The sequence below is a fragment of the Asterias rubens genome, chromosome 5, assembly GCF_902459465.1.
Source record: "Asterias rubens chromosome 5, eAstRub1.3, whole genome shotgun sequence".
Lineage (NCBI taxonomy): Eukaryota > Metazoa > Echinodermata > Asteroidea > Forcipulatida > Asteriidae > Asterias > Asterias rubens.
The window spans coordinates 12586668-12609689 of record NC_047066.1 but is presented as its reverse complement, the minus strand read 5'-3'; the positions used below and the strand labels follow the sequence as shown (position 1 = coordinate 12609689).

The following is a 23022-nucleotide window of genomic DNA, read 5'->3' as shown; positions in this document are numbered from 1 at the left end:
GGAGAACGTGGATTCCATTCAAAAATTTACATGGCTGCTGGCCAAAGTGCAACAACAAGAACTACGTTTGCTGCATGCAACAAGCGGTAGACCTCGACATTGTTCTTCTTACATGTGATGACTGCACATGATTTTGGCCGCTGAAAAGGTGCAACTACAAGAACCGTTTGCTGAGAGCAACAAGAGGTGCACTCCTCAAACTGGTTCATGTGAAGACTTCTCATGATTACCGTCCACACACCTAGAAAAGGTAAACATTTCTTTAACTGATTTTAAATCATTGGATAAGAGTTATCCCCCAATTATGTTTCCACATTGTTCTAAATATTTGATATACCAAGCGCAGTGCAAATCAAAGGGTATGAAATCTATACGATAAAGTCTATACGCTGACATATTTTGTTATTCCAGATAATTTGTTCTTAAAATTCAAACCACCCATGTTAAAAGCAAAACATACCCTTTGGTTTTTTTGGATCCGTTTGATCATAAACCTTTGAAAATTTCATTTCAAAGGTTGTATTCGTTTTCTAAAAGGCACTGGCCACTAATGTCAAAGACCACAGCATTCTAACTTGTGTATCCCAACATGTGCATTAATAACAAACCTGTGCAAATTTGGTCTCAATTGATCACCCTTGATGCACGAATGTGTGTGCTTTAAGATGCCTAAAAAATACATTGGCCCTTATCAGGCCTAAAGTCTTCTTGAGTGAGAAATTACCTCTTTCTAAAAAACTACGTTACTTCAGAGGGAGCCGTTTCTCACTAAGTGTTATATCAACAGCTCCCATCGCTCGTTACCAAGTAAAGTTTTTATGCTAACAAGTATTTTGAGTAATTAACAATAGTGTCCACTGCATTTAAGCGTGGTACCAAATCAATGTTGTTTGTCCCTTATTCCTCTTGTGGATATTATGTCCTTCAGGAATTGACTAAGAATCATCAAGTGATAGAATCATCCGAAGACGGAAATGAGGCGCATCGATTTTTGCACGTCAGGAAACAAGGTGAGACATTTCACATGTAAGGTCAGTCCTTCATACATTGCCCATCGGTTACCCATATTAAAACACTATTACATTCATTATTGTCATTGTACATTAGTCGTGCACAAGACAGTCAGATTAAAGGAACACGTTGCCTTGGATCGGACGAGTTGGTCTATGAAAAGCTTTTGAAACCGTTTTTTATAAAATGCATATGGTTAGAAAGATGTTTTAAAAGTAGAATATAATGATCCACACAATTATCACTCAAAATTGCACGGTTTTCATTTTACGTCGCGAACTAACACGGTCGGCCATTTTTGGGAGTCAAATGTTTGACTCCCAAAAATGGCCGACCGTGTTTGTCGACGATGTAAAACGAAAACCACGCAATTTCAAGGCATATTTGTGTAGATCATTGTATTCTACTTTTACGACATCTTTCTAACCATACCGATTTTATAAGAAATGGTAACAGAACGCTTTTCAAAGACCAACTCGACAGATCCAAGGCAACAGAGATTAAGTTATTCTTTAGTTAAAATGTTGCGAATCCGAATGCGTCACAATTTCGAAACGAAATTCACACTGAGTTGAGTTGTGTTCAACTCTCTTGCGAATATCAAATAATAATAATAATAATAATAAGACTTGTAATGCGCACATATCCACCCTGCTGGGTGTTCATATCGCAGCGAAAGAGGAGCTGTGACGTCAAATTCACATCAAATTCGCATCGCATTCGCATTCGCAGGAAGTATGAACCGGGCTTAAATCACATTGAACTCAACCCGTGCGAAACATTCGCTGCAAAAATAGCCCTGTGACGTCAAAATTCGTATCGCATTCGCATTCACAGGAATTATAAGCCGGTCTTTATTAAATAGAGATAAAGCATTGCTATTCTTGAGTTAAAATGCCGTAAGTAAATTTTTTGGTTTAATACAAACTGGACTCATGGACCCGTTTTTAGATTATTTGGTGCTCGATATGTGAGCATGGTGTACCTCTCATTATAGCGTGTTCCCTGTGTTCTGTGAATCTCAGGAATTCTTTAGAGGATGGATTTCTGATTTCGAATTCACAGTTCAATACAGGGTGCGTTCGTTTAGCTTCCCTGGGTCGACCCCAGTCTGCCCCGGTACGTTCGAATAGCTTTGTGGAGTGGGTCACTTGAGGGTGACCTGAGGTGCATGCCATCACCACGAGAGGGCGAGTGTGGTCGTTCGATTAGCTCTTGTCAGGGGCTCATCCGAGTGAGCACCGCGGGGTCGACCCAGGGAAGCTAATCGAACGCACCCTCAGAAAAGGGAAATCAGAATGGTCACTAATTATAGGGACATTCTAAAGAGATGGGGTGGTCCACAAGGAAATGTTTGTAAAGGGGGTTCTTACCTTCAGGGACAAAGAAAAGAACACATGTGTATCCAAAGGGATGCAAACATTAGTGTTCAAGAGTGTGATAAATGTAATTGCCAATGGTGTCCATGGCCTTTAAGACAATGTGAGTTGCATCTCTGCAATGTATTATGTATAATGGACTCTGGGGAAATAGTCTCGCATACACACAATACCATGGCTTATAACTGGTACTGGGCATACCCGTTGGTCACAGATTCTGTCTCATCGTTGAAACCAACGACGGACCACTGGTAGTTTTTGATTTGATTTGTTTAAACCGTCCTTTCTTTAAAACGTAATTGCGAATGGTGTCCATGGCCTTGAAGACAATGTGATTTGCATCTCTGCAATGTAAGATGTATGATGGAAATAGTCTCGCATAAACACAATAAAATGGCTTTTAACTGGTACTGGGCAAACCCGTTGGTCACATATTCTGTCTCATCTTTGAAACTAACTTGTACACCTGGTTCTTGTTAAATTTGATTTTCTAAAACCGTTCTTTCTTTTAAAACTAAATTGCCAATGGTGTCCATGGCTTTTAAGAGTGTGATTTGCATCTCTGCAATATGAAATATGTATGATGTACTATGTATAAATAGTCCCGCAACACTGTCTCATACACACAATACCATGGCTTATAACTGGTACTGGGCATACCCGTTGGTCACGGATTCTGTCTCAACGTTGAAACTATAACTAAAGACCACCTGGTTATTTTGATTTGATTTTTTTAAACCCATTCTATCTTTTCACCCCTCCTAGATTTATTCTTCGGAGAGGGGATGAGGATGTTACATGAGAGGATGGCATTGCTTGCGGATAATCCAATGGGAGTGTGCAAGAGAGAAGAATTTAATCACGGGCATGCATTGATGAACGGAAATGGAGGCAGGTGGTTGAAGTGATAAGCTACCGGCTTCATGACGCAATTGTACACCCCCCCCCCCGATCCAAACTCAGTCTAAATTAAAAGCGAAGCCGGTGTTATCACACGCGTGCTACTATGCAAATTACATCATGAATATTCATGTAAAAATTGAATTCGATATAGTGACGCGAGGGTTTCTCATCATGTGGAGACTGGAATGATAAGTGTTGGGTGTGATGTGACAGACCTTGTACATTGTGTCTCATTTTGTCATGGGTGTATGGTGTTGTTTCCGAGCAGAACATAGTCTTTGATGAGAAACAGCAAATCACTAGTAGTAGTAGACTTGATACCGCCGCACAATTCACCTAGAAGGAGTTAGTGAGAAGGGATACAGACGTCGTTGTTCGCTGTTGACTTTTTGATTTGAACACTTTCAATTCTAGCCAGCGTGCACTTTTTGATTGGCAAACATGGTTTCAGGTAGAATCAATTCGGCCTGTACTCAATTCTGGACCAGGACAAAGTCACTCGTCACGGACTGTATCCCTAGGAGGGTTCGTGATGACCTTGAGCCCATCATCCCCGAAGAGGAACGCCAGGCCGTGGCTGCACAGCTCAAGTCACGGCTACGACTCGCCCGTCTCAGCGGCGCGGTGTGCGGCATCGAGTTCTGCTACGCCGCGGAGACCGCCTTCGTGAGCCCGGTGTTGCTGCGCATCGGCATCCCACCCAAATTCATGACCCTGATTTGGTGTCTGAGCCCCATAGTGGGACTGTTCCTCATGCCCCTGCTCGGCTCAGCGAGTGACCGATGTAAGTCCAGCCTGGGCAGGCGGCGGCCGTTCATCATACTCCTCGCTATTGGGGCTGCGCTCGGTCTCCTGCTCGTCCCGTACGGATGGCCTATGGGAAATGTATGCGGCGTTACCGCATATCGCTCAAGTTTCCCTGTTACGAACAGTTTAAGTGAAGTTGATCCAACAAGCATGGTCGGTAACACAACAACGGAGGAGGGTAAAACCCTACATGCAACAACGGGTATACCGATCCGTGATAAACTGATTGAAACTTTAGAGGATTTACTTTCGCCAAACCACGCGTACAATGTGTCTGAAAGTGCCAGCACCAGCAACCAGGAGCCGTATAATAGTGATAATTCCACGGAGTTTCCTTCTATTTCAACGACGGATGCAGTTTACCGTAGCTCGGTCACGCCGAGCGTCCGGGCCTGCGGCATGGCGTTGACGATCGTCGGCGTAATGATGCTCGATTTCAACTGCGATGCGGCCCAATCTCCGGCCCGGGCATACCTGATTGATGTGACTGACCCGGCTGACCACGCCAAGGGACTGGCCACCTTCAGCTTCATGGCCGGGCTGGGTGGCGCCGTCGGCTACACAATCGGCGGCATCCCCTGGGGTCCGACTGCGGACGATGACCCGGTCAGTCTACAGGTCAGAGTGGTGTTCGGAATCGTCCTATGCATATTCATCACGGCTGTGATTCTGACCGTCACAGCTGAACGGGAGAAGACACTCTATGAACTCTACCCTTACGAGAAGAAGCGTAAACTCAAGAACCACAAGGATGAGGACAATAACACCACTATGGAGGGTGATTTCAACGATCATCCAAACAATGATTCAGTTAAGATGGAGATGGACGTAATCAGTCAAAAGATGAAGAGCTACGGATCGCACGCACAGAATCCAGATATTATAACCACCCTCGTTGACAGCGACAAGGACGAGGACCCCCTGACCTCCGAGCCTCACCACGTTGGAAACGGCAGTGTTTCAACCGGCGAGTATGAGGCTATTGAGGCTGATAGTACAGAGGCTATAGGTGACCTCTGTGGCGAGCCTCCTGTAATTACCATGGGCACGTACCTCATGTCTATCATCTTCATGCCTCGGTGCCTCCGAGTCCTCTGCTTTACTCATCTCTTGGGCTGGATGTCGCTCCTGTGTTACTCCCTGTACTTCACGGACTTCGTTGGGCAGGCTATATACGGTGGTAGCCCACTTGCAGCCCCTGGTACCGTGGAGAGGCACCGCTATGCTGAGGGGGTACGGATGGGCTCTTGGGCCATGGCTATGTACTCGATCACTTGCTCTATTTGCTCATATAACGTTGATAAGATCATCGCGAAAGTAGGTAAGTACACAGTTTTACCCTTAACTGTTTGATTGGTGTGAATCCATGTGAAATTATACTAATAATGATAATACAAATATATACATATATCATCATAATATATACATATATATATATAACAAAAAAATAGAAAGCGCAAAAACCGCCTAAAATAACCACTCCAGGCGCTTTACAGATTAAAAGAAGTTAAACAAGTACGCGATAAACACGGCAGCTGTGGCAATCCGCTTCAGAACGCAATGGTTGGGCGGTTCTACGTTCCCCATGATATATTCAGAGAATGAAGATGACGATGAATATATGTACCGAAATATATAAAAACAACTGGAAGCATGAACAGGTATTGCATGAACCCCTTAATAAAACTCAAAAACAAAAAGACATGCCTTATCAGCGCGGAGAGAAAGCAAAAGTAAAGACCAGTTTTTGTGCCGTGCTGAGTCCTTACAGTAAAGACAACAATTTTCAATTGACCTCTAAACTGTTTACCTCGGCTCAACTGTTAGCAAGGGTTTTCCTAAGACCCGTCGAATTGTTCTTTCTCAAAATACCCCCCCCCCCCTCCACCCTACCCCTTTATACTAGTGTAATTCGAACTTGTGATCAGTAATCTTGAAAAGAAAATGGCCCACACCTTTCGTTCGGCAAATAATATGGCCGTTTTCAGGACCGAGGTCATCAAAAATAGGCATACTTCAAGTTGGAAGTCAACAACCCCAGGTGACAAAAATGGGAAATGGTTTGCTCTGCACCTCTTTCATTTTGGCTTTCAAATTATGTCCAGTATAATATAATAATTTGAGGGGCCCTACAAATGATTCATGAAAGCCGACGGTCCGTATAATCATAATAGTGGGTTGGGTTCTCCCTCGTGAATAAATTTGTAGGAAGAACAAAACATTATCTGATAATAAGGGTCGACGGTGTTGTAGAAGAGGGCCGTCCGTTGCTTTAAAGGATTAGGGTACTCTTTCAAAATGTCCATAGATTTACGTTAAACTTACAGGGTTTGAATATAATGATAGTGGTAAGCTTCCCTTCAAATATTACTTACTGAGGTGCTGTAGTTTTTGAGAAATGAGTAAAATAAATGTCATGAAAATACGTTTGTAAATTATTAAACTATATTTCGTCTCATGAGACGAATTTTTTTTCATGACATTGTTATACTCATTTCCCCAAAACTACAGCACCTCAGCACGTAGTATTTTCAGGGAAGCTTTCTACTATCATTATCTTCAAACTGTGTAAGTTTAGTGTAAATCTGTTGACATTGTGGGGTTTTTTTATCATACAAAAGTTACGTAGACCCTTTAATCCATCAAACACTTTACAAGACTTCTATGTATTTATTTATTTCATTTGCACATTGCATTGCAAGTTTTTTTTTTTTGTTTTTTTTACATTTTGGTTTTATTTTTTTTTTTTTTTCATGCTCAACTGTACGTCAGTGTTTTTTCATTGTTTATTGTTTTGCATTTTTTTTCAGTTGGTTTCAAATCTTAAAATCTCATCTCCTTCTTAATATCGATGCCAGTTCGCCGTCGGTTTATGTAAATGAAAGACCAATTATTTGTTCTTTAAAGAAAATAGCTTCCAAGGTTAAACAAGATTTGAATTTAGCAGAAATTGAAAATGTTTCATCGAGCCAAACCACTTCGAGTCAAACTGCCAGCCTTTTGTTCTCTGGATAAAAGAGATACTGTTTGTAATTAACGAAGTCACCTCACCAACGTCCCCACCCCCGCCCCCGACGGCACAAATCAATGCAAAGCCCCGCCATCAGAAAAGAAAACCACCTGCTTCAAAATCACACCTCGCCTCACGGGATAGATGCACTGTTACCAATTCAATGCACAAATCAATCCCAATAAAGCTCCGACGCCCACGGAGATTTCCTTCTTCTGAAGAAATTTTGAAAACGAAAAAAAAATGTCTGCTCCACGGAATTGGAAAGACTTTTCAGAGATCTGACTTAAGGGCACTGCAGGACACTTTTGGTATTTGTTTAGAATAATTATTATTGAACAATTATACTTGGTATAGAGCAATGGAGAGCTGTTGGTAGTATAAAACATTGTGAGAGACGGCTCTCTCTGAAGTAACGTTGTTTTTGAGAAGGGGGTAATTTGTCACTCAAATAATAAAAAACTTCAGCTTAGGTACACTCTAAAACTATATTAGTCAAAACAACACTAATTAGTCGTACGGGACATGATTTTGACTAATTTACATCAAAATCATGTCTCGTACGACTAATTAGCGTTGTTTTGACTAATATCTTTTTACAGTGTATTTTATTCTGAATCTAAAAAGAACACAAAGTTGTGCAAGACGGGTGGGTTTTTTCTGTCATTATTTTCTTGCAACTTCGATGACCAATTGAGCCCAAATGTTCACAGGTTTGTTATGTTTGGATACACCGTGTAATATTACTGGTTGAAATGTAGTATTAGATGCCTTTAGGGGTTTTTGACGACAACGTCGATGTCGTCAAAAACCCCTATCTAATTACGCACGTTCGTTTTAAAGAAAACCCATGCACAGAGTAATTGGTCCAGAACGCGGTTAGAAAAACAAGGACAAATTTAACGCACGTTCTAACGAAAATCCCAAACCTCCGTACTTTGTTCGTGTACAGAGTAATGTGTCCAGAACGCGGGTAGGAAACAACATAGTATAGACTCCTCTCAAGAAGTCAACAACTCATTGAGGTACATACTGTGTTGTATTACCAAAGAGAATATTTCACAATAACATGAAAGTGACTGCATCAAGTTTACAAATTAAAAATTCAAATGAAGACCACGTGGTTAATTAATTAAGAATTTTAACACTTTTTTTGTTAGAGTAAAGCTTATGTTTTAAGCTTCAATTTGATATATGACTTGACTCTTTTATCCTTATACTTTAGGAGACGGGGCCTAAACAAAAACGCTGTACAAACGCTATGGGGTTTTAGGCGGAAACAAATAATAATAATAATAACAATAACTAGACATTAGGCGTTTGTGAACAAACACAAAGCTGTTCCGTGTTCTTTTGCTTTGATTTTGTGTTAACATTACCAAGGAGTCTATAACTGAAAAAAAGTTTGAAAAATACTGTACAGTGTCTTGAGTTACGGTGCCACTTCATGGGGTCACGGTATTACCTAAGGCTAATCTCTAACGCCCAAGGAGTCTGTAACTGAAAAAAAGTTAGAAAATCGGTTGTGTAGTTCTTGAGATATGGTGCCACTTCTGGTTGACCCGGAAGTAGAGATCAACTTGGGGTCATGGATTTTCAAAGTTTATTTTTAATGCCTTAGGAGGATAAAACTGAACAAACAGGTTTGAAAATCGGTTGTATAGTACTTGGCGTATGGTCCCACTTCCGGTTCACCCGGACGTAGAGGCCAGCCAACATGGGGTCACGAGTTTTCACAGTAAATATTAATGTCAAGGAGTCTGTAAGTGAAAACAAATTGAAAATCGGTTGAGTAGTTCTTGAGATATGGTCCCACTTCCGGTTGACCCGGAAGTAGAGGTCAAATTGAGGTCACGGTTTTTCCAAATTTTTCTCCTATCCCCAAGGAGTCTTATAACTACAAACAGTCGACATTCTTAAAGAAGAATGTCGTCTTCCTGTGATAATTGATCTCGGAATGTCGACATCCTAAAAGTAGGATGTCGTCTTCCTGTGATAATTTATCTCGGGATGTCGACATCCTAAAAGTAGGATGTCGTCTTGCTGTGATAATTTATCTCGGTATGTCGACATCCTAAACGTCAGTTGTCATCTTCCTGTGATAATTTATCTCGGGAAGTCGACATTCTAAAAGAAGAATGTCGTCTTCCTGTGATAATTTATCTCGGAATGTCGATATCCCAAAAGTAGGATGTCGTCTTGCTGTGATAATTTATCTCGGGAAGTCGACATCCTAAAATTAGGATGTCGTCTTCCTGTGATAATTTATCTCGGGAAGTCGACATCCCGAAAGTAGGATTTCTTTTGTTGAAAGGATTTTACTTGTATACGTTTTGTTAACTAGTATTACATTTCCAACAATATTTCTAATATTCATGGTCATAAACTACGTTAAACTAAAATAATGGACGAAACAAAATGTCCCACGTAAAACTCCATAAGGTTTGGAACATAATGGTCCCGCAAGTTCAAATACGCGCGAGACTTGCTTAGTCTACACAGAAGGTAATAAATAATTTATTACAAGCAATTGCAATCGTACAATAATAGAAAAAAAAACTAAAAATCAATGCAAAAGACATGTAGGGGATGGAGGGGCCCATAAAAAGCAAACCTTAACGAGTACGGACCCCCCCCCCCCCTTTTCTAACGAAGAAAGCAATGTAAGCAATTCTATTTAGTGGGTGTAATCTTATGTAGCGGCAAAACAATTCAAATTTACAGGAAGAACAAACACAAAAACAGTTAGCGTAAAATAAAACTGAACCATATATTTAAATGAAACAGATAAACAAAATACCCAAAATAAATACTAGAGAAATTGGTTCACGGGTTCGTTGAATAAGGTGGCGATAACAACTTTTATCCTTTTGATCACCATCAGCCCCATGTATAATAAACTTCAAGGGCTGACGATTGTACTTTTGGTATTGTCATTTTTAAACTCCGGTTCCATTGTGTGCTGTCTGTTACCCTCCACACATAGATTTTCATGTGAATAGTAGCTGTGTATGATTCATGGTTCACTGAATAATGTGGCAATAACAAACTTTTATCCTTTTGATCACCATCAGCCCCATGTATAATAAACTTCAAGGGCTGACGATTGCACTTTTGGTATTGTCACTGTTAAACTCCGGTTCCATTGTGTGCTGTCTGTTACCCTCCACACATAGATTTTCTTGTGAATAGTAGCTGTGTATGATTCATGGTTCGCTGAATAACGTGGCAATAACAAACTTTTATCATTTTGAACTGAATGCTTGATTTATTATCTAGAGGTAAATGCTTGAGGCCAGTAAGAGTATTGTGCACGTACACCATGTAGTTTTTGTTGAAAACCGTTTGCTAACAGCCATTTATGTTACTCTTTGAAATAAAATCAGAAAATTTATAAGTTTGCTTGTTGCATAAAATTAAATTGAAGATGATGCCTGAATTGATTTTTACAATCAGAGTTGGACTCTTAACTGACGTGTTGGACTCCTTGAACACTCCAAGTGGTTCAATAGGTAGTGCAATTCCAATACTTATGCTGATGTTCTCATGATGTCAGCATCAACAGGAAGTTCCAACAACTTTGTCCCCCTTGTACAATTAAATATGCAAATATGGGTCACGTGGTTAATTAATTACGATTTTAATTTTTTTGGGGGGTCGCTGGTTTGATGTTTGATCTTGTATAAGTTGATTTCACAGAACTCTTAACCACCAAACTCTGCGCTTATGATCACCATTTTTCGCTTACTGTGTTTTTAAACATCATCGTGTCATGCATGCACACAGGTTATGTTGGGCTAACATTTGAGAAAAAGAAAAGGCAACACTATCGATATAAAGATAAGAATCAAACTTAAATATTACAAAAAGAAATATATTTTTAGTTTTGGGGGATAAACAAATATTGATTTCGGACGGAGATTCGAACTCGCAATTCTCAGGAGCGTAGTCGCGACTGATGACCACTAGGCTAGAAGGGCACTATGTAAAAATGGTGGGTTTTAACATGTGTGCATCAACAGAGGGGATTATGATCCGGCGAAATAATTCTCGTTTCATGATTTTGCGACCATTGTCACTAAATATGAACTGCTAAAAACGCCTATAACTATTAAGAAGGGTTGAAATGTAGTATTAGATGCCTTTAGGGGTTTTTGACGACGACGTCGATGTCGTCAAAAATCCCTATCTAATTACGTACGTTCGTTTTAACGAAAACCCATGCACAGAGTAATTGGTCCAGAACGCGGTTAGAAAAACAAGGACAAATTTAACGCACGTTCTAACGAAAATCCTAAATGTCCGTACTTTGTGCGTGTACAGAGTTATGTGTCCAGAACGCGGGTAGGAAACAAAATACTATAGACTCCTCTCAAGAAGTTAACAACTCATATAGGTACATACTGTGTTGTATTACCAAATAGAATATTTCACAATAACATGAAAGTGACTGCATCAAGTTTACAAATTAAAAATTCAAATGAAGATCACGTGGTTAATTAATTAAGAATTTTGACATTTGTGACATTTAGAATTAAGCTTATGTTCTAAGCTTCAATTTGATATTATGATTTAACTCTTTTGACCTTGTGGTTTGGGAGATTAGGAATAAACAAAAAACGTGTACAAATGCAATGGGGTTTTAGGCGGAAACAAAGAATAATAATAAAAACAATAAAAATCTAGACGAAAACAAAACCTGTTCCGACGGTAGTTCGGAACAGCTAAAAATAATAAAAATCTCGACGAAAACAATAGCTGTTCCGACTGGATCGGAACAGCTAAAAATAATAAAAATCTCGACGAAAACAACAGCTGTTCCGACTGGATCGGAACAGCTTATAAATAAAGCAATTAAAGCCAAACTGATTTCCGGCAGTTGCATAAATCCGCGAAATCAACAACAGTAAATCAACCAATAGCAAAACTGACCTCCGGCCGTAGCTAAATCCGCGAGGTCGCCAAAACTACTACTGCATACAGGTTTCCGGACGTGGCTGTACCGCGAAACCAAAAGCGTTGAAATAAAAGGTTTGCAAAGGAACTTGAAATTAAAGCAAATATAGCACAGTTAAATAAACAGCACATTGATTATTCCCCGGTTGTTGGCAAATTAAGCCAAAGCGCCTAAAATACGGTTCATCCCGTCAACGCAGAATACCATAGTTATAATAATGATAATACATTTAACAAAGACCCCAAAGTAGCAAATTATAATATCCCGGTCGTGACACTTGTGTCCTTGAGCAAGATACTTTACTATAATTGCTTCTCTTCACCCAGGGGAATAAATGGGTACCTGCAAGGGTAGAGGTTGATATTGTGAATGAAAAAGCCTTTGGAGCGATATAAACTGTTGCCCAGGTTGTATACTCCCAAGGGAGCTGAGAAACATTAAAAAGGGATGCTATTGGCCCTATGACCAGGGCACTAATGTAAAGCGCTAAGAGAATTAAGTGTTAAGTGAAAACTTATTATTATTATCTTCAAACCCTGTAAGTTTAATGTAAATGTGGACATTTTGAAAAAGTACCCGAATTCTGTAAACTGGAGTTAAAGAACTCGTCGCTACCCTTTTATTCCCTTAGTAAATGCAATCCTTTAGGATACAGCAATTCTAAAGATCTGTTGGTAATTACAGAAATAATATTGCAATTAACGACATTTTTTGCACTGCGAAAACATGTTGGTATTCCACAAGACAGGTTTTTATTAATACCAGAGCCCAATATAGTGTAGAAATTGAAGACCTCTTAATTTCGTGTATTGGGCCGTCCGGTAAATAATAGGCCGTACCTACGCCCGCCGTCTCGACACCCGTTGAAGTCGTGAGCTCACAACTACCCGTCGCGTCGGGGTTATACGTGTGAAAGTAATTTCAACGCTCTGTTTTTTTTTAGTTCCTTGCTACCGAAGATAGGCTTATAAAACCTCGCTAGAAATTATCGTGAACTTTAATTAGCAGATTAAGAACATCTGCGTATATAGATCATTGGATTTATAATGAGATATTTCTTTGTCGTATTATATTTTTTTTTTGATTGGGTTTAAAGGCAGTGGACACTATTGGTAATTACTCAAAATAATTATTTGCATAAAACCTTACTTGGTTGGTGACGAGTATTGGGGAGAGGTTGATGGTATTAAAACATTGTGAGAAACGGTTCCATAGTTCTAGAGAAAGACGTGATTTTCCACGAGTTTGATTTCGAAACTTCAGATTTAGAACTTGAGGTCTCGAAATCAAGCATCTAAACGCACACAACTTCGTGTGACAAGGGTGTTTTTTTCTTTCATTATTACCTCGCAAGTTCGATGACCGATTGAGCTCAAATTTCCACAGGTTTGTTATTTCATGCTTATGTTGAGATACACCAACAGTGACAATTACCAATAGTGTCCAGTGCCTTTAATAGTTTTAATATGCAGCTTTTGTCTGAAACCAATTCCAGTATAAGAGGCCATTCATTTCTACAATTACCATAGCTATACGCCAAAACAATGCTAGTCATGTTGCGTTACAACGCTACGTTCAGATAAAAAGACAGGGAGATAAAAACAAAACATCAATTAATGTTTTCGTTTATGAGTTGTAGTTTCAATGTTTACATGGATGTCATTGTAAAGTGTCATTTCAGTCTTAAACCTTTTTTTTGACCCCGTTATTTGAGCAAAATTGGGTTTGTTGCGGCCGTGAGCCGCCCTGTCATGTGAATTTGTTGTAAGTCGCTTGCAGTCGCTATTGTCTATATTAAAAGGCGCATGCCTGTTGAGTTTATTGTACAATTTCAACACTTCCAACACGGGGTCCTCTTTTTCCTCTATCCTTGAAATTTAAAATATATGATGTTTTTTTTCACAAACCAGTGTAAACACTTTAAAGGACTTGACACTGTTGATGGTAAAAAAAAAGCAATTTTTTAAGCCATCTGAAAGCATATAAATTTGCGCAACAAGGGTGTTTTTCGTTCATCATTGTTTCGCAAAGTCGATGACCGATTGTGCAAAATTTTGACAAGTTTGTTATTGTATGCATAAATTTTGGGATTCAGTGAGAATACTGGTCTGTGACAAATACCAAAGGTGTCCACTGCCTTAAGCAATGGCACGTAGATATCATTAATTTGTATGTTGTAAAACTGTGACTACTCACATCAATACATATCTACTGATTTTATTAGGTGCCAAGCCGGTGTACATAGCCAACCATCTAGTATACTGCGTTAGTATGGTGATACTGGCCAACGTAAGGACACTGTGGGCAGCCTTCCTATTCTCAGCCTGTGCTGGTATCCAGTATTCCACACTATTCACCGTGCCCTTCGTCATACTCGCACACTACCACTCCAGCAATATGGTGAGCATTTAGCCTATGCATCTTTACGACAATAAAACTAGGTTGACTTACTATACTATAAATTATTTACATTCACTGTACAAACCTATGGAAATGTGCTTTATCCAATATTCATAAATACCTCAGACAGTTTCGCTTTTCCTATTGGTAGAGAGCGCGTCACATGGGTGTGTATAAACCTTTGTTTATGGCCAGTAAACAGTGTTGAAACATGGGCGTGACACGCGAGCTTGCATCTGTTCTTATAAGACAGTTTCTTCATTCCTATTGGTCGAGAGCAACTGCCGGGACAGTTGTGCCACATCACGCGATACGCGCGACGCGCACAGCATTCCCTTAAAAGGAGTTGTTTACCCGAGGGCGGCGGAGGGCCTTACCATTTCAGAGCTGGAGGGATGTTGTGTTGAAAGAAATCATTAAAAAAATTATAATTTTTGCATTTACTTTACTTTTTGACCAAAAGTGTTGATGTTTTTAGACCGGAAAGGTATTTATGAATGGGAATCAAAGTGTGTTGAATCGGTTTTCAACTTGTTGGTTTAAACACGCCGAGGACTGATTATTGGTAATTTACCTCGACTTCGTCTCGGTAAAATTTTCAAGAACCAGGCCGCTGTACAAACATGTGATCAATACACAATACCCAGTATCGATGCACACGTTAGACATTATTGTACAAACATTGCGGAGAGTCAGATATCCAATATCTAAAAACCAATATCGATAATCGCTGTATAAACATATAAATGTTCAATATCCATTATCAAACTAACTTGTTGCACTTATTTGGCAGAATATTGGGTTTAATATTTCCCTTATAATGATACAGCAACGGAGGGTGTTTTTACTTCTTTTTTTTACATTAAAGATTAACATATTGAGTAAGACGTTGCCGTTTTCGTGTTGGTAGATGCTTGTCAAGCTTGTGCTGCTGTTGCTGTTGATGTTGCTGTTGCTGTTGCTGTTGCTGTTGCTGTTTCTGTTGCTGTTGCTGTTGCTGTTGCTGTTGCTGTTGCTGTTGCTGTTGCTTTGATGTTGCTGTTGCTTTGATGTTGTTGACGTTGCCGTTGATGTTGATGTTGCCAATTTGGTTGCTGCTGTTGCTGTTGCTGTTGCTGTTGCTTTTGCTGTTGCTGTTGCTGTTGCTTTGATGTTGATGATGATGTTGTTGACGTTGCTGTTGATGTTGATGTTGCCGTTGCTGCTGCTGTAGCCAATTTGGTTGCTGCTGTTGCTGTTGCTGTTGCTGCTGTTGTTCCTGTGGATTTTGCTTGCTTGCTGCTGTTGCTGTTGATGATGATGTTGTTGACGTTGCTGTTGATGTTGTTGTTGCCGTTGCTGTTGCTGTAGCCAATTTGGCTGCTGCTGTTGCTGTTGCTGTTGCTGTTGCTGCTGCTCCTGCTGTTCCTGTGGATGTTGCTTGCTTGCTGCTGTTGCTGTTGCTGTAGTTGTTGACATTGAATTAGTTAATAGACTTATACCTCATAATACTTTATTGTTCTTTATCTTTTTACACCTAGTTTGATTCACAATCAACTTGCTACCAGCCTGGTTCCGAAGACGCCAAAACTGGCAAACCGCATGTGAGAGGTCTGGGTACCGACATCGCTCTCGTGCAAGGCATGGTCTTCATTGCACAGCTCGCCCTGTCGTCGTGTATGGGTAGTCTGGTGCAAGCGTTCAACAGCAACGTTGTGATAGTCGTCGCGGCGGCCATTTTGAGTTTCCTCGGCGCAATATCGGCCTCACAAGTGACGTATGCTGGCCTATAGTAAAGTTGCAAAAGCTGTGCAAGGGTACATTGAGCAGTTGTTTGTAATACCACGGTGCAAGATTGGTAGTTAAAACCAACGTTGTAGGCTACAAACTTAGTTTTGTTGTAAAAGCGTGCGGCCTCGGGCCAACTTCATAAAAACATGTAAGCAGCCGTTTTGTGCTTACAGAGCGTCCCTTAGCAGAATATTTATTTCATGAAGCTGTTGACCGTAAGCAAGGGGTCACTGCTCGCAAACCCGCGATTAATAACTTGTGCAATACGTTTTTCTGCACGAAAATTTGCTTTATTTGTATTTTATTTTGTTTTAATTCTTTGGACAAACAATAAAACAAGCACAGGCCGTCCAGGGAAGTGCAAAAGTAAAGAAAAACTGTCATCAAAAAGATGTGCCCTCCCAGACCCAGACCTAGCTCATAAAAAGTACCCATTCCGTTAAGCAGCGCTATACAATTGTGCCAAGTGCTTTCAAAGTGGCGATTCGTGTTGAGCTTTGCACCATGGTATTAATATTAATAACGCTGTACTTAAAATAAAAAACTTAGTAAATAAAAATTATATTTTCATTGTTAATAATCTAGAGGTAGTAAATTATTATTTGGTATTTACAATAGTAATGGTAACAAAATCAATATATCCATAGTTCAAAAAGTTGTCATTTCAATTGTCATTTTTAAAATTGCATTTAAAGGTACTTGTGTATTTTTTGCCGAAAAAAACTGTGGTCACACATGATAGGACGTACTCGCGAAGTGGTTAAAAATCACTATTTTTTTGGTAGTGTTGGTATGTGTGGGATGCTCATTCCGCGGTTATCTGTAAACCATTTCCCCCTCATCCAGGAGTATGTGGCCTTTTCGAAACCACGGTTTCGGTTTGGGCTCAGGATCTGTCAAATATTTTGAAATGTGTGCGTTCGGTATGAAGCTTCAGGCAGCGGAGTCTTTAGTTTCGAAAACGGGGGGGGGGGGTCCGAATCTGGCGAGCTTCGTAGCGTCATTCGATGAATAGTGACACTTAAACATTTTGAGGATCATAGTTACATACATGTGTTGCGCTGGCCTTGAAGAATTTAATGAAAACCTGTAGTGGTGACAACGCTATTCTACCATGTAATGTATGTTTATTGCGCCACTCACACTGCAGCGTTGTCTAAACACCATGCGAATGTTATGTGTAATAATTATCTCTTATAAATAACAGGGTACTAGAGATTAAAAATCATCGCACAACTGTTCATGACCTTGGCTATAAGCAGTAGGCCTTCACACCTCAGTTTGTGTCCTATAGTTTGAGACCTATATCATGGGCAGCCATCTTGATATGTGTAATAATTATCTCTTATAAATAACAGGGTACTTTATATTAAAAATCATCGCACAACTGTTCATTACCTTGGCTATAAGCAGTAGGCCTTCACACCTCAGTTTGTGTCCTATAGTTTGAGACCTATATCATAGGCAGCCATCTTGAGTTTGTCAATTGATATCAATGTAACCAAACCGAGGCTGGAAGAACAAAATAGTCTGGTTCATATTTGCAAAATTATTACTGGCATTCATTATTGATATTCGATACAAGGAACACGACCAAGATGGAGTCAGCACGATAAAGGTCTATAGGGTTAACGTCATCCGTTCAATGTGGCTGCCCGCAAACTACTTTCATTGGTTTCAGTTTAGTTTTGTTACGCTTTACACCTGGCATAAACAATAAATACAAACCGATAAATTATGATACAAAGAAACCAAATAGATTAAAATGCCAAACCAGTGAGGGCATGAAGGAACAGGTGACCAGCACCTCTACAAAGCCGTCCTGTCACAAAGAATGTCTCTAATAGTATACCCACCCCTCAGTTTAAAAACCACCCATCCCTCCGAATAATAAACATTTAATGCATGTAAAATAAAAGGCTTCAAATCTAAGGAAAAAGATGGAATTCTTAGAAAAGTAGATTAATTTTGTACACCATTAAAGGCACTGGACGAGCTTTGGAGAGCTGTTGGTAGTACACTATTGTGAGAAAGGGCACCCTCTGAAGAAACATAGTTTTGAGATAGAGGTTATTTCTCACTTCAAAAGAAAAAGACTTAAGCTGAAGCCTTTTTTTATAAAAATAAATGCATCTGAAAAGGCACACAATATTGTGCAACGAGGGTGTTATTTTTTGTTCTGTATTCTCTTGTGACTTCGATGACCGGTTGAATCCAAATTTTCACAGGTTTGATATTTTATGCTTGTTGTGGGATACACCAAGTGATCCGAGAATACTGGTCTTTGACAATTACCAAACGTGTCCAGAGCCTTTAAATGAAAATGCGTACAAATTTGAAAAAAGAAAACAATTAAATCAACAAATTAATGTTTTACTTAGAAACTGAATGTTTATTGTTTACCAATCTTCATCAATAAACCATTCTTACAAGGAGCTCCTAGTAAACACAATGCTATGAAATCTTTACAGTAAGAGACTTTGGAATGCGAGGTGGCAGCACCAGGTAAATGTCCATTGTTCACGTAGTTCTGAGCATGCGTACATAACCGAGAACACCGAGATTTTACCTGGTGAGTCTGCTGCCACCGAGCGTCCCGAAAGTCCCCTGTTTGCACTAATTACCTTTTATAGTTCTGAACAGGCAATGTAGCGCTTCATCTGTACTCATTGTGTACTCCCACAGTCACGTGTTCCTTATTAAACAAACATGGCGTAATTAAACCACTTCAGTGTCTGTGTGAGTTATTTTTTCGGAAGGGGCGGATCCGGGGAATCGATTTTTGGGGGGAGCAGGTCAACATTTGATCTACTGGTAGTATAGGTCCATATAAAATATGTCAGATACTTGGATCCAGCTGGATCCCTCGCGCCAAATTAATTTTATTGGCAAACTTTGTACATTTGGGGTGCTGATTTCAAAACGTTGGGTACCATTTTTTTAATGGCGTCTTCTGTCCAAGGTGTGGTATAAGGTACGTGCTCGTGTTGTGTCGTGAAAGTGCAGTAATTTACAAGGTGCGAGTAAAATCATCCTCATCATCTTAAAGCTGTTGATTGGGGGTTGTGGGACGCATGTCTCAAAGGGCCACTGCCTGAAAAACCTACGGCGGACAGAAGTCCATGGCACAGTCCAGTGTGGCAGGAGATCTGTCCACCGGAGATTTTGTTTCCCTAATGGCGAGCTGTGTACAAAACTTCTTCTAGCGCCTTCTTCTGAATCTTCCTCCTTCAGTTCTTGTTAGTTTCCAACACGTGGGAAAAACTGTCCGGGACAAATTTTCCTATGACAACGGCCCGTTTTGGAAAACTCCGATTGGTCGATTGGAATTACAAAACGCCTTGACTTTCCTCGAACGCCCTCTACGATGGTAGATATCCAGCCGGTAGATGAAGCTACAGTTTGTTGGCTAGTTTTGTAAGGCAATAAAATTTAATCGGATTACAATCAATGGATCATGAGTGCATTCGGAATGATATTGTGAGATAAAAAATAGCAAAAAAAACCAATACAGCAAGGTACCAGCAGTTTACGTTAATGTTATTATTTTGTGTGATGTGTCGTGCGGCATAATGACATCTAAGGTGAACATATTTTACTTGTTGTCAATAAACTATTTGCGCCAAGAAGCCTTTTTGAGAGCCGCTCTGGTTGGATATTTGACACTTGACTTGATACTTGATTTTACTGTTGCGGTGCATTCTACATGGTGTTTAAACTGTCTAAAATTGTCCAACCTATACATCAAGGACGGATAGCTAAAATAAAATATTATTTAATGTCCACAAAATATGAGAAACAACCATTATGGGGCCGTGCACTTCTCATCAAAACCCTGCCACATATAAACAAATAATATGCTGATTGGATACTGGTACCTGGTATTTTAGTAATGTGTCATTCCCTATGAGTCACCATCACAGCCATCAGCCTTAACAAAAGGGCTCCTCTTTTGACCCCACCCATAATCGTAGAAGATTTTACGTGAACTTAATAAATCCTGAACTCTTGCGTCGCCCGGTCCATAAAACACTGACTTGAGCCGAATTAAACAACAAATACACACAGTTTTCATTTAGACGTTTGACCATGCAAGGAATTGCACTATCCACATGGTAAAACCATTCAAGGGCCTCAGGAAGATTAAACAAAACAAAATTCGTTTTCAAGACGGTATTTTCTCCCCCCCCCCCCCCCTCCCCGCAGAAAAACCCGCTCCACTCAGACGTCCTCATACTTCCTCGTCTACTGATGACCGGCTACCCATGGTACGAACACCCACACACAGTGTTGATCGCCAAGTAAGCCCATTGTGTAAATGGATCTTGGTTGATCCGTGGTCAAACCTTGGGTACTACACCGTGGCTAAAATGGGCTTAAAGCCCTTTGTTTGCATTTCCAATAGCCACATCTCACAGCCATGTACATGTACACACATTGGATATGTAGGTATCTAACGTTACGTCACGTAAATCCACGCTTCAATGACCATAGCACAGTGGTGAAATGGCATTGCGTTCCGCTCTGTTTGTTCCGGGTTCTGGGTAAGAAATCTTACATACTACATGTGTGAAGAAATGTATAAAGACGCATAAACTGTTACTTCCTCCATGGTTTTATGAATGAAAGTATGACATGAGATGTTGCCTTAACTCTTGGTTACCCAGTGGAAAATACGCTTGGATTTAATTGATACTTTGGATTGATTCTACACAGAGGTTTTCGTCTTAGAAACTGAGAAACATCATTTAGAAACTGAGAGTTTCAAGGGAGAGTGAGTGGTGTTGTTTATACCACGAGTACACCAAAACTGTTGATACAATATCATACAATGACCTTCTCAAGACGAGCGGAGCTGAGCGTTGCAGCCCGAGGTACTTTGACGGTCTTATTGCTCTTGTTGTGCGGCAATGCTCACGCCCAAGGTACGTTAAGGATATATTTATTTATTTTTTGTTCTCACTGTCAACAAAAACTTCTGAGAGAAGGATGTGATAATCAGTGAGTTGTAGACATGGGATCAGGGTTGACATTTTCTGAAAATGTTCTATATAGTCATTTAACACCAAAAACTAGGATTAGAGTACACTTGTGACCAATGTAAATTGTATTTTTTTTTATCATCACATTACTATAAAGGTTTAACCGAAACTGGAAAGTGTCTTTAACTTTAAACTTCTCGTGAACTTGTCCAATACGATTTCCACAGAATAACTGGGTGTTTACTGTAAAGGCAATCAAAGTAACTGTTTAGTAATATTAACACATTTTATAAAGATGACTTGTATAAGCATTGTAACTGCCTTGCAACTGTTTGGGAAAAAAAAAATCATTATTCCAATATTCAGGTTTGTAAATTACTAAATTGTATTGAGTTTGAAGACTAATGACCTTGGTTGCGGTTGGCTATAATCAATTTACGGCTAAATAAAATTTGGAAGTAGTATTTTCTAAGTTGACGCTTTGAACTTATGCAAAATGCATAGGACTATCTGAAAGAATGTTTAACCATTTTTAGAGAGTTATGAAGTACAATGTACATATATTGGTTGTGACGAGACAACATGAAGCTTGCCCTTTCGGTTTACAATGTACACATTTCACTGCGATCACTATTTTGTGCTTATATATATTATATACATGCCTATGGATTGGGTTCTAAGTCCCACCTGACTCCATAGGTTTTCACAGTTCAGGCTTTCAACCACATTTTAAAACTGACATGTCCACCGATCTTCTCTACAGAATCTGATCTTCACGCCTCTGTTTACACAGTGCTGTCATGTTTTGGGTTGATTAATTACATTACCAGCTACAATAATTATCGGTCATTTTGTTTAAGCAGTTTGATCTTTATTCCAAATGCGATTAAATTATGACATCACACTTTCTCAAAGTAGCGGTAGCCGCTAATAATTAAATGTATTTGGTATCGTTGGTTCTTATTCATTAATAATAATATTATATTTTTGGAAAGCGACTGGCACTGTATACCGTGTACTTGTGCAGAGAAAGAAATGAAGACAATGTTAGTTCGGGATGGAGGAAAAAATCCAACTATAACCTTTTTTTTAATTTGTGTGTACCCACATACACTGATGAGTGTTATGTATAGTCCTGTATAGTTATTACCCGAGTTACGTTAACAAAATACAGGCATTATACCCGGGTGCGATTCAAACCCAAAACCTTTGCAATTTGTAGAGCATGTTACTAATGATAGACCTAAGTTTAACCCGGATTCCCTTTCCCATTGGCCTGACCAATTTCGGGCCAGGCTGACTCAAAAGGGGTAAAACACAATTTCGGATTTTACCTCATTGCGTCGATTTTCTGTGTCAAATGACACATATTCTGGGTAAAAGCCCACTGGCTCGGTATAGAGCCTGGTATGCAATGAATGAAATGCTGAAACAGATAACAGCTCGTTCATTCATTGTGACACACAAACTTTGTATAGATATGTGTACTACTGTGAGTTATTATAATAGAAAAGTATATATTAATTTATTATTTTATTTCATTTTAATTTATTTTTATTTTTATTTGGACAATCCAATACTACGAGCAGAGGCCGCTCAGGGAAGTTACACAAATTCAAGACCCTGTTCATTTTAAAGAAAACAAATGTAGATGTAGTGTTCAGTTTGTCATGACTTGTGCAAATTAACATAAGAAAACATCGCCTTGCAAGGGGCAGTTTATTCTATATTCTGTGAATACCTCTGAAGATCATTTATCGCATAATGTTTTCAAAGGATAATAAACACACCTCTACGTTATGG

General features: G+C 39.6%; 2 protein-coding genes and 1 long non-coding RNA gene across 5 annotated transcripts in view; 2 read left to right on the top strand and 1 right to left on the bottom strand.

Moving 5' to 3' along the window:
* The first annotated feature begins 46 nt into the window (after nucleotides 1-46).
* Nucleotides 47-16582, top strand: LOC117290595 (membrane-associated transporter protein-like). Its single transcript, XM_033772054.1, has 5 exons — nucleotides 47-250; nucleotides 929-1010; nucleotides 3156-5421; nucleotides 14292-14467; nucleotides 15988-16582. The coding sequence occupies exons 3-5, from the start codon at nucleotides 3735-3737 to the stop codon at nucleotides 16237-16239; spliced, it is 2115 nt and encodes a 704-aa protein (XP_033627945.1). The 5' UTR covers nucleotides 47-250; nucleotides 929-1010; nucleotides 3156-3734; the 3' UTR covers nucleotides 16240-16582.
* A 328-nt stretch (nucleotides 16583-16910) lies between these two features.
* LOC117290594 lies at nucleotides 16911-18273 on the bottom strand. The gene is made up of 2 exons (XR_004519054.1): nucleotides 17691-18273; nucleotides 16911-17539 (listed from the first exon to the last, which is right to left on the bottom strand). It is a non-coding gene; the product is annotated as an uncharacterized LOC117290594 (long non-coding RNA).
* A 2544-nt stretch (nucleotides 18274-20817) lies between these two features.
* The window catches only part of LOC117290721 (fibropellin-1-like), a 41583-nt gene continuing 39378 nt past the window's right edge, over nucleotides 20818-23022 (top strand). For all 3 annotated transcript variants that reach the window (XM_033772258.1, XM_033772257.1, XM_033772256.1), the window contains exon 1: nucleotides 20818-21162. In XM_033772258.1, coding sequence (XP_033628149.1) covers nucleotides 21069-21162 — 94 coding nt within the window. In that variant the 5' untranslated portion in view covers nucleotides 20818-21068. The remainder of the gene's footprint in view (nucleotides 21163-23022) is intronic.

Excerpts from the sequence above, each read along its gene's own strand:
- LOC117290595 (XM_033772054.1), top strand. The coding sequence starts at position 3,735 with ATGGTTTCAGGTAGAATCAATTCGGCCTGTACTCAATTCTGGACCAGG. Across the intron at positions 5,422-14,291 it reads TAAGATCATCGCGAAAGTAG|GTGCCAAGCCGGTGTACATA; the intron begins GTAAGTACACAG and ends TGATTTTATTAG. Across the intron at positions 14,468-15,987 it reads ACTACCACTCCAGCAATATG|TTTGATTCACAATCAACTTG; the intron begins GTGAGCATTTAG and ends TTTTACACCTAG.